This window comes from Trichomycterus rosablanca, chromosome 1 (genome assembly GCF_030014385.1).
Source record: "Trichomycterus rosablanca isolate fTriRos1 chromosome 1, fTriRos1.hap1, whole genome shotgun sequence".
Lineage (NCBI taxonomy): Eukaryota > Metazoa > Chordata > Actinopteri > Siluriformes > Trichomycteridae > Trichomycterus > Trichomycterus rosablanca.
The window spans coordinates 725,001-737,559 of NC_085988.1; the positions used below are offsets into that span (position 1 = coordinate 725,001).

At 42.2% G+C, this 12,559-nt stretch overlaps 2 protein-coding genes across 5 annotated transcripts in view; both read left to right on the forward strand.

Moving 5' to 3' along the window:
- Positions 1 to 12,076, forward strand: part of msto1 (misato mitochondrial distribution and morphology regulator 1) — a 25,195-nt gene extending 13,119 nt beyond the window's left edge. For 2 of the 4 annotated variants that reach the window (XM_063014846.1, XM_063014970.1), the window contains exons 5-14: positions 1,268 to 1,334; positions 2,562 to 2,715; positions 4,094 to 4,208; positions 4,356 to 4,490; positions 4,606 to 4,758; positions 6,546 to 6,677; positions 6,851 to 7,035; positions 7,149 to 7,253; positions 8,239 to 8,348; positions 8,432 to 12,076. In XM_063014846.1, the coding sequence (XP_062870916.1) occupies positions 1,268 to 1,334; positions 2,562 to 2,715; positions 4,094 to 4,208; positions 4,356 to 4,490; positions 4,606 to 4,758; positions 6,546 to 6,677; positions 6,851 to 7,035; positions 7,149 to 7,253; positions 8,239 to 8,348; positions 8,432 to 8,691 (1,416 nt within the window). In that variant the 3' untranslated portion in view covers positions 8,692 to 12,076. Of the gene's footprint in view, positions 1 to 1,267; positions 1,335 to 2,561; positions 2,716 to 4,093; positions 4,209 to 4,355; positions 4,491 to 4,605; positions 4,759 to 6,545; positions 6,678 to 6,850; positions 7,036 to 7,148; positions 7,254 to 8,238; positions 8,349 to 8,428 lie in introns of all 4 variants that reach the window. The other 2 variants (XM_063014776.1, XM_063014889.1) reach the window with 1 other exon arrangement.
- On the forward strand, positions 2,878 to 3,234 carry LOC134318354 (keratin-associated protein 4-3-like; the record flags this gene model as incomplete). Its single annotated transcript, XM_062999231.1, has 1 exon — positions 2,878 to 3,234. A coding segment is annotated over one exon (357 nt), but the record flags the coding sequence as incomplete, so codon positions are not given.
- Positions 12,077 to 12,559: the final 483 nt, after the last annotated feature.

Here is a 12,559-nt window from a genome sequence, read left to right on the forward strand (position 1 = left end):
GTAGTATTAGTAATGAAGAGCGGCGTCCACATACTTTTGGTGAGCTAGTTCACCTGATGTGTTTATACCTGCAGTTTGATGTTTCAACACCAGGTGGCAGCAGAGTCTCGCGTTCATCATGAGCTCCAGCTTCACGTTCAGAAACACAGGCGGTGGACAAAATATCGGAAACCTGGAGCGCTATTCTGAAGGTTCTCAGCCCTCGACCTCCTGATGAGCTTCAACCTTCTGGATGCTCTGAGAAGTTCTGAACGGTGTGTGGTGGAATGATGGAGCTCATTTGAGAAGAAAACGTGTACGTTCCTTGAGGGATGAAGAAGCTGGAGGTCTAGCATCAATATTTAGGGTTCGCACCACTGATCTTCACTAGATGTTTCTGGATGGTGGTGTTGCAGTTTTCTGAAGCTCCACCATGTTTAGGATTTGTTGTGACCGGGTCACAGAGGAGCCCACTTTAGTTTTAGTTGTTTTAGTGACGACCCTGTAAAGTGGCATTCGTTTCTGTCCCTGAGCTCCACTAGCACCCACTGTTCCACTTTGCCTTGTACACCACCACCTACTGTGGAGAACCATTCTTGTGATGGGTGTCTCACCCGCTGAGGAGTCTGTGACGGCCAATCACACGTCAGCACGGTTCAGGGTAAGAAAGGGAGTCCAAGATGCTACAAGGATGTTCTGGAGCATTCCGAAATGGTCGAAAGAGCTCATACTACTGGTCACATGACCAGAAGAACCACATGATCTGGTGAAGAAGTTCTGGAGATGATGGTGGAACTCCTTCTCATATTTAGGATGTAGAGCATCAGAAGAGTGGCAGTAAACATGGTGGTGATGGACTTTGATTCAAATGGACAAGAACATGGCAAACACGTCCATTAGCACCATCACCGAGCCACGTCTGATGGAAGTCTTGTTCTGGTCAGTAGCCACGTATGGAAGTGAAGCCTGGACACTTTTGAGAACCTCAGAAAACTGCTGAGAATCTCCTGGGGGAAGATGATCACCACTGAGCGAGTGGACGAGACGTCCAGAACAGGTCCCACAGGTTCTGGTTCCTCGGGTGAGTGATGAGGAACCTGAATGAGGACGTTGAAGGTGACGCTACTGTATGACAGGACGTGTGGCGACTCAGAAGATCAAGTATAATCTGGATTAACGTCATCATGACGTGGATGATGTCAGGAGCAGCTGTGGTTCGAGCTCCCACCATGTTGGCCTCTGTGGAACTCTGTTAGTTGCCTCATGTTGTGTGTGTGTGTGTGTTTAGATGGGAGAGCTGTTAGCAGAACCAGACTTCAGAACCCTTCCAGCTCCGCCCACACAGTCGTCCTCAGGTGAGTCCAGTCCGGGTGTAGGGTCAGACATTGTGGTGGGAAAGAGGGACAGGCGGGGCGGCTGAGCAGATAAGTGGACAGACAGGTGGACCAGGTGGAGAGACGGACAGGTGGAGAGACAGAAAGGTGGACATACGGACAGCCAGGTGGACAGAGGCTGTTAGACAAATGGACAAACATATAGACAGACAGACAGATGGAGAGACAGAAAGGTGGACATACGGACAGCCAGGTGGACAGATGGAGAGACAGACAGGCAGACAAATTGAGAGACAGACAGATGGACAAACAGACAGGTGGACAGAGACTGTTGGACAGAGAGAGAAACAGACAGGCTGACAGATGGAGAAAAAGAAATGTGGACAGACAGATGGACAGTGACTGTTGGACAGGTGGAGGGACAGGTGGACAGATGGACAGACAGACAGGCGGACAGATAGTGAGACAGACAGGTGCAGAGGTGGACAGACAGGTGGACAGATGGAGAGAGAGACAGGTGGACAGCAACTAATGGACAGACAGGTGGACAGATGGAGAGAGAGACAGGTGGACAGCAACTAATGGACAGACAGGTGGACAGATGGAGAGAGAGACAGGTGGACAGCGACTAGTGGACAGACAGACACACAGACAGCCGGACAGAGACTGTTAGACAGACAGACAGCTGGACAGATGGGGAGAGAGATAGGTGTACAGTGACTAATGGACAGACAGGTGGACAGATACTGCCGACAGATGGAGAGACAGACAGTAGGTCAAATGGACAAAGAGACTTGGAGACTGTCTGTCTGTCCTGTCACAGTGTGACGTCTAGTGATACGAGTACGCATTACAATAAAGTTTAGGGACAGACAGACAGTCTGAGGGAGGGACAGAAACAGAGAGACAGACAGACACATAAACGTATAGTGAGACAAGCTGGCAGTTAGAGGGACAGACTGTGGGCCAAAAAGACAGACAAGTGTATAAACAGTGAGACAGAAGAAATATACCAACAGTCAGTGGGAGAGACAGACAGGACGATGGGACATAATAACAGACAGTGAAACGTAGTGAGACAGTCGGACACACGACGAGTAAGATCGACGGTTTGATGGACAGACAGTCACAGAGAGGAAGGGCAGGCTGAGTCACAGACAGACAGACAGACAGACGGTTAAATCTGTGACTGTGTACTACAGTCAGACTGAGACACTGTAGATTACCGCTTGTTGTCACTGTTAACAGGTGCAGCGGTTGCCGTGGAAACAGTGAACAGTACGCTGGAGCGTTTGCAGAGATCCTATAGGCTGGAGAGCAGTGTGAGGGTGTGGTCAGACTTCCTGAGGCTCCACCTCCATCCTCAATCCATATCCATCATCAATCAGTACAACCACGACGGGTACGTACACACCACAGACATGGAGGCTGTACCTCGTCACGCTGTACCTCGTCTCACTGTTCCAAGTCTCGCTGTACCTCAACATGCTGAACCTTGTCACGCTGTACCTCGTCTCACTGTACCTCGTCATGCTGTACCTCGTCTCACTGTACCTCGTCATGCTGTACCTCGTCTCACTGTACCTCGTCATGCTGTACCTCGTCATGCTGTACCTCGTCATGCTGTACCTCGTCATGCTGTACCTCAACATGCTGTACCTCGTCATGCTGTACCTCGTCATGCTGTACCTCGTCATGCTGTACCTCAACATGCTGTACCTCGTCTCACTGTTCCAAGTCTCGCTGTACCTCGTCATGCTGTACCTCGTCTCACTGTACCTCGTCATGCTGTACCTCGTCATGCTGTACCTCAACATGCTGTACCTCGTCATGCTGTACCTCGTCATGCTGTACCTCGTCATGCTGTACCTCAACATGCTGTACCTCGTCTCACTGTTCCAAGTCTCGCTGTACCTCGTCATGCTGTACCTCGTCATGCTGTACCTCAACATGCTGTACCTCGTCTCACTGTTCCAAGTCTCGCTGTACCTCGTCATGCTGTACCTCGTCTCACTGTACCTCGTCATGCTGTACCTCGTCATGCTGTACCTCAACATGCTGTACCTCAACATGCTGTACCTCGTCTCACTGTTCCAAGTCTCGCTGTACCTCGTCATGCTGTACCTCGTCTCACTGTACCTCGTCATGCTGTACCTCGTCATGCTGTACCTCAACATGCTGTACCTCGTCTCACTGTTCCAAGTCTCGCTGTACCTCGTCATGCTGTACCTCGTCATGCTGTACCTCAACATGCTGTACCTCGTCTCACTGTTCCAAGTCTCGCTGTACCTCGTCATGCTGTACCTCGTCTCTCTGTATCCGTCACTGTACCTCGTCATGCTGTACCTCGTCATGCTGTACCTCGTCTCATTGTACCTTGTCTCACTGTACCTCGTCATGCTGTACCTCGTGTCATTGTACCTTGTCTCACTGTACCTCGTCATGCTGTACCTCGTCATGCTGTACCTCGTCTCATTGTACCTCGTCATGCTGTACCTCGTCATGCTGTACCTCGTCTCATTGTACCTTGTCTCACTGTACCTCGTCATGCTGTACCTCGTGTCACTGTACCTCAACATGCTGAACCTTGTCTCGCTGTACCTCATTGTGCTGTACCTCGTCTTACTGTATCTAATCTCACTGTACCTCATGCTGTACTCCCTTCATATTGTTCCTTGTCTCACTGTTCCAGACATCACGCTGTACCTCATCATGCCGTGTTTCCTCAGACGGTGTTACACTGTGCTCATGTGCTCCTTGTCTCTGTGTGTGCTGTACAGTGAGGCAGCGAGGTTGGAGGCGTTCGGTCAGGGCGAGGCACTGTTACAGGGCGCTGTGCTGGAGGAACTGGAGGACCGACTGCACTTCTTTATTGAGGAGTGCGACTATCTACAGGTCAGCGCCACACGACGAATAAACACGCTAACTGTAGCACACTGTTCTGTTACCGTGACGCCTGAGAGTACGCCTGTGTTAGTGCTTCTCCTGTACATCACCTGAAGCTCTTCTGGTTTCCATGACGACCGTCTGTCTGTCTCTCAGGGTTTCCACGTGCTGTGTGATATGGCCGACGGTTTCTCAGGTCTGGGGTCAAAGGTCACCGAGCTGCTGCAGGACTCCTACGGTGGGCGTGGCATCCTGACGTGGGGCGCGGCTCCCATCAGTCACCCAGACTCGGTGAGTCAAGTAATCCCCCCCCCCCCCAAATCATTCACACAGTGGTGTGAACGTTAGCGCCCCCTGTCTGGTACTGCGTCATGGTAACGTGTTGATGTTGTTGTTGTTGTTACAGAGTCCGGTTAAGGAGGTGTACCACATGATGAACAGCGCTCTGGGAATGGTCCACATGGCCAATCACAGCTCCTTCTTCTGCCCTTTAACCCTGAGAGGAGGACTGGGGAGAAGAGCGGCTCCACCCACCGGCTTCCCTCTCCTCAACTACGACGTGAGTGTCATCATGATAATATTAATAATAATAATAATAATAGTAATAATAATGAAATAATAATAATTAATAACAAAATTAAATAATAATAATAACAATTAATAATAATAATAATAAATAATATTAATACATAAAATAATAACAATAATAACAATAAATAATAATTAATATTAATAATAATTAATAATAATAATATAATAATAATAGTAATAAATAATAATAACAATAATAATAATGATAAATATTTAATAATTAATAATAATAACAAACAACAATGATAATAATAATAATAATGATTAATAATAATAATAATAATAATAATAATAATAAAATAATAAGTAATAAAATAAAAATGATAATAATAATAATGATGATAATGATATTAATAAATAATAACAATAGTAATAATAATGAATAATAATAATAATACGAAGAATAACAACAATAATAATAATTAATATTAGTAATAATAAGAATAATAAAATTAATAAAATAATGATAATAATAAATTTTAATAATAATAAAAATAACAATAATAATAATAAAAATAACAATAATAATAATAATAACAATTTATAATAATAATAATATAATTGAAATAACTATAATATAATAGAACTGATGATAGTAATAATAAAAATATATTTAAAAAATAATATAATAATAATAGTAATAACAATAATAACAATAATAATAAATAATAATAATATAATAATGTAATAATAATATTAATAATAACAGTAATAAAAGAATGATCATAATTAATGTAATAATTAATAATAATAATATAATAATATTATTAGTAATAATATTAATTTAATAATAATTAATAGTAATAATGATGATAATAATTAATAACAATAATAATAATAATAATATAATAATATACAATAATAATAATAATGTTATAATAATAATCAATAATAATATAATATAATAATAATATAATAATAATAATATACAATAATAATAATGATTTAATAATAATAATAATAATAATGATAATGATTTACTAATAATACTAATAATAATAATAATAATAATGATATAATAATAATAATAATAATAATGATATAATAATAATAATAATAATGATTTTTTATTAATAATAATAATAATAATGATATAATAATAATAATAATAAGGATTTATTAATAATAATAATAATAATAATGATTTATTATTAATAATAATAATAATAATGATTTATTATTAATAATAATAATAACAATAATAAAAGAATGATCATAATTAATAATAATAATGATATAATAATAATAATAATAATGACTTATTAATAATAATAATAATAATAATGATTTAATAATAATAATATTAATAATAATAATAATAATAACAATAATAAAAGAATGATCATAATTAATAATAATAATAATAATAATAATGATTTATTAATAATAATAATAATAATAACAATAATAAAAGAATGATCATAATTAATAATAATAATAATAATAATGATTTAATAATAATAATAATAATAATAATAATAATAATGATTTATTAATAATAATAATAATAATAATAATAATAATAACAATAATAAAAGAATGATCATAATTAATAATAATAATAATAATAATAATAATGATATAATAATAATAATAATAATAATAATAACAATAATAAAAGAATGATCATAATTAATAATAATAATAATAATAATGATATAATAATAATAATAATAATAATAATAATAATAACAATAATAAAAGAATGATCATAATTAATATTAATAATAATGATTGATCTCTCTCTGTGTGCAGGCGGCTCTGTGGTACCACAGCAGTGCTGTTTTGGCTCTGGCCCTGGACACTCTGACTGTACCGTACAGACTGAGACAGAACGGCGCCCCCATGTGGCAGCTGGCTGATGCTCTCACTGTGTCGGGAAGAAAGGTGAGAACAGAACCCAGCGCACCCCCGCCCCCCCTTGCTGACCTCTAATTTGTCCACTAGAGGTCAGCAGGATCCTCACAGTACATACAGCACTGAGGCGGTAAGTAACGTAAGGACAGACCCTCCAAAGGTGACATCATAACGAGCCGGTTTGATCTGTGTGTCGCGGGCAGGTCGTCAGCGCTTACGGCTGCGTCCCGTTTCCCATCATGCGAGACGCCCGTCTGCCCGACGCCCTGCTGGCCTGCGGGGACGCGTTGCCATGGAGACCTCTGTCGGGCTGCCCGGAGCTCCCCGGCGCCCGCCGTTACGGCCAGTCGGTGACCCTGAGGGGACTGGAGGGGCGGAGCCTGGTGAGGTAGGTACAGACTACAGACGTGGTCAGAATGGTAGGCTCTCGCCGTGTTTCGCTGGAGTCCTGCAGCGTGATGATGAGTACAGGTGCTAGTGCTCTGTTCTTCCTCTCTGCAGTCCCCGGGTTCCTGGAGCAGAACCTTCATCCATCCTGCACTGTGCTCAGTCTGGAGAGGAAGTTCTACACACACACCTGTACACACACCATCCGTCTACACCGGGGTGAGTACACACACACACACACACACCTGTACACACACCTGTACACACACACCTGTACACACACACCTGTACACACACACCTGTACACACACCATCCGTCTACACCGGGGTGAGTACACACACACACACACACACACCTGTACACACACCTGTACACACACACCTGTACACAGACACCTGTACACACACACCTGTACACACACCATCCGTCTACACCGGGGTGAGTACACACACCTGTACACACACACCTGTACACACACACCTGTACACACACACACACCTGCACACACCATCCATCTACACCGGGGTGAGTACACACACACCTGTACACACACACCTGTACACACACACACACCTGTACACACACACACACCTGTACACACACACCTGTACACACACACACACCTGTACACACACACCTGTACACACACCATCCATCTACACCGGGGTGAGTACACACACCTGTACACACACACCTGTACACACACACACACCTGTACACACACACCTGTACACACACACCTGTACACACACACACACACCTGTACACACACACCTGTACACACACCATCCGTCTACACCGGGGTGAGTACACACACACACAACTGTACACACACCTGTACACACACACACACCTGCACACACCAGCCGTCTACACCGGGGTGAGTGTACACACACACACACACACACACACACACACACACACCTGTACACACACCATCCGTCTACACCGGGGTGAGTACACACACACACACCTGCACACACACCTGTACACACACACACCTGCACACACACCATCCATCTACACCGGGGTGAGTACACACACACACACACACACACACACACACACAATTTGCTCAGATAGGTGATTGTGTGTGTGTAAGCATGTATTTAGAGAGGGTGTAAGTACTTTTGATTCAGTGTGATATTACATAAACGTGTGTGTGTGTGTGTTTACCCCCCCCCCCCCCCCCCCCCACCACAGGGCGGTACAGGTGGTCTCCTATCCCAGTAAACTGACCCCCCCGTTCCCTCAGATCTTCAGCTCGGTTCTGGACTCACAGGGTCTGATACAGAACCAAACACACACTGCAGGTAAACACCACTAACACTACTGTACCAGCTGTGGATCTGACAGTACAGGTGTGTGATGGGTTCCTCTCTCTGGTTCTCAGCAGCAGCGGCGGTGCCGGTCTCGTCGGTCCCGGTTCTGTCCTCTCTGCGGTCCTCCTCCTCCACCTCTCACTTCCTGTCGGAGCTCCAGCGCTCCTGCTCCTCCGTGAACCTCCGCCGCCTCTCACACGCCTTCCTCTCCCACGGGGAGCCCAGCGAGATCTCCGAGAGTCTGGAGCAGCTCCGGACGCTGGCCTACTGTTACCGTGACGACAGCGGGGGCACGCTGCGCTCCTCGGACGAGGACGACGATGACGACGAGTGAGAGAGTGTGTGAGGAGGTACCAGGAGAACTCAGGAGAACATCTTCAGGAAGTGTTCTACACTGGAGCTTACAGTGCTGAGGGAGGGAAGGATGAAGTGATAGATGTGATGGTACATGAACAGCTGGATGAGTGGATGGATGGATGGATGGCTTGATTAATAGATGGATGGATAATGCACAGTAGATGGATGAATTATTGGTATATAGATGGATGGATGCTTTGATGGACAGTGGTTACATGGATAAATGAATGGATGGATGAGTGGATGAACAGATTGATGGTTTGGTATTTAAACTGATGGATGAATGAATGATGGATAGCTGGATGAATAGTGAGTGAATGAATGAATGAGTGGTAATTGGATGGATGGATGAATATTCAAATGAATGAATAAATGGATGACAGATAGATGGATGATGAATAGGTGGTTTGCTATATAAATTAATTATAGATAGATGATAGACGTATGATGAATGGGTGAATGGATGATGAATTAATTAGTAGATGAATGGATTATAGATAGATAATTGATGGATGGTGAATGGATGATAGATGGATTATAGATAGATGTATGATGAATGGGTGAATGGATGATGAATTAATGAATAGATGGTGAATGGATGATGGATGGATTATAGATAGATGGATGATGAATGGGTGAATGAATGAGTGAATGATGGACGGATTACAGATAGATAGATGGATGATGAATGGGTGACTGGATGATGAATTAATGAATAGATGGTGAATGGATGATGGATGGATTATAGATAGATGGATGATGAATGGGTGAATGAATGAGTGAATGATGGACGGATTACAGATAGATAGATGGATGATGAATGGGTGACTGGATGATGAATTAATGAATAGATGGTGAATGGATGATGGATGGATTATAGATAGATGGATGAATGGGTGAATGAATGAGTGAATGATGGATGGATGATAACCGGATTATAGATAGATAGATGGATGATGAATGGGTGAATGGATGATGAATTAATGAATAGATGGTTAATGGATGATGGATGGATTTTAGATAGATGGATGATGAATGGGTGAATGAATGAGTGAATGATGGATGGATGATGGACGGATTACAGATAGATAGATGGATGATGAATGGGTGAAGGAATGAGTGAATGGATGATGGATGGATTATAGATAGATAGATGGATGATGAATGGGTGAATGGATGATGAATTAATGAATAGATGGTGAATGGATGATGGATGGATTATAGATAGATAGATGGATGATGAATGGGTGAAGGAATGAGTGAACGATGGATGGATGATGGATGGATTATAGATAGATAGATGGATGATGAATGGGTGAATGGATGATGAATTAAAGAATAGATGACGAATAGATGAATGGATTATAGATATATAGATGGATGATGAATGGGTGAAGGAATGAGTGAACGATGGATGGATGATGGATGGATTATAGATGGATAGATGGATGATGAATGGATGGATAGATGAATGAATAGATGGGTTGATATATAGATCGATCAGTGAGAGGTGATGAATGGGTGATGGATGGTAGATGGGTGAATGAATGATAGATGGATGATGAATGGATCAATGGAAGTCCACACCCGTGTGTATGATCTAGATAAATTGATGAAAGGATGAATGGTAGATGATTTGATGATGAATAAATGATGAAGGGATGATTTGGTCTATAAACAGATGGATGGATTGATATATAGATGGATGATTGGATGAATGGATGATTGAATCAATGATGAATGGGTGATGGATGGTATATAGATGGATGATGGATGAATGAATGGATGAATAGATGAATGGGTGATGGTTGGTATGTAGATGGAAGGTGGATGAATGAATGAATGATAGATGAATGGATGAATGAATGGAAGGCCACACCTGTGTGTATGATCTGGATGAATAGATGAATGATGGATGGGTTGGTATGTAGATGGAAGGTGGATGAATGAATGAATGAATGATAGATGAATGGATGAATGGAAGGCCACACCTGTGTGTATGATCTGGATAAATAGATGAATGATGGATGGGTTGGTATGTAGATGGAAGGTGGATGAATGAATGAATGAATGAATGATAGATGAATGGATGAATGAATGAATGGAAGGCCACACCCGTGTGTATGATCTGGATAAATAGATGAATGATGGATGGGTTGGTATGTAGATGGAAGGTGGATGAATGAATGAATGAATGAATGATAGATGAATGGATGAATGAATGAATGGAAGGCCACACCCGTGTGTATGATCTGGATAAATAGATGAATGATGGATGGGTTGGTATGTAGATGGAAGGTGGATGAATGAATGAATGATAGATGAATGAATGAATGAATGATAGATGAATGGATGAATGAATGGAAGGCCACACCTGTGTGTATGATCTGGATGAATAGATGAATGATGGATGGGTTGGTATGTAGATGGAAGGTGGATGAATGAATGAATGATAGATGAATGAATGAATGAATGATAGATGAATGGATGAATGAATGGAAGGCCACACCTGTGTGTATGATCTGGATGAATAGATGAATGATGGATGGGTTGGTATGTAGATGGAAGGTGGATGAATGAATGAATGAATGAATGATAGATGAATGAATGAATGATAGATGAATGGATGAATGAATGAATGGAAGGCCACACCTGTGTGTATGATCTGGATAAATAGATGAATGATGGATGGGTTGGTATGTAGATGGAAGGTGGATGAATGAATGAATGAATGATAGATGAATGGATGAATGAATGAATGGAAGGCCACACCCGTGTGTATGATCTGGATAAATCGATGAATGATGGATGGGTTGGTATGTAGATGGAAGGTGGATGAATGAATGAATGATAGATGAATGAATGAATGGAAGGCCACACCCGTGTGTATGATCTGGATGAATAGATGAATGATGGATGGGTTGGTATGTAGATGGAAGGTGGATGAATGAATGAATGAATGAATGAATGATAGATGAATGAATGAATGGAAGGCCACACCTGTGTGTATGATCTGAAGACCTGTTACAGAAAGCTGGACACTGACTGCAGAAGGTCATGTGACCTGCAGCGGCTGTGTTCCAAATCTCCCCTCCCGAGGACAGAAGGGCACTAGGTAGGGTGCACGTGTATTCAGGAGAGATCTGCTGCAGACATGAACGTTCACTCATTCACCACCAGAGTGTGGACTCCTGACCATCGGCCTGCTGGGTAATAATGTCACTCCTGATCCATGATAGAGGCCTGACTCACAGGTGACGTTCCGATTCATCCCAAAGGACTTTAGTTAGATTTTATACAGCTGTTAGAGTGAGTGTGTCTGAAACACCTGGAGTGAATAATAAAGGCGTCCGTATACTTTTGATGGTGTGAGTGGTGCTGTATGTATTTATTTATAAACCTGAAATAAAGTCACGTTGGTTAAAAGAGCCGCTGCAGACGTGGCTGAGATTACAGCTGTATTACAGACTGTTGGAAGCAGTGAAACGTGGTGGTGGTAGCATGGTGATGGTGTCTGAGGGACTGCAGGACCTGGAGCAGAAGATCCTGAAGCCACCCGTCAGTCCTGAAAACCGTTCTGCAGGGAGGAGCGGTACACAATTCCTCCTCCACAGAGACGTAACAACTCACCAGCAGTATCACAGTACTGACTGAGGGGGGAACCAGCGGGGGTCAGGATCGGGGTGGGGTGTCACTGTTTTACAGAGGAAGATCAATGAATGAATGAATAAACAGACAGGTAATGGGTGGGTGAATAATAGAATAGATGAATGGATGAATGAATAGACTTATGATTACACTGATAAATGGATGAATAGACTAAAGATAAGACTAATGATTACACA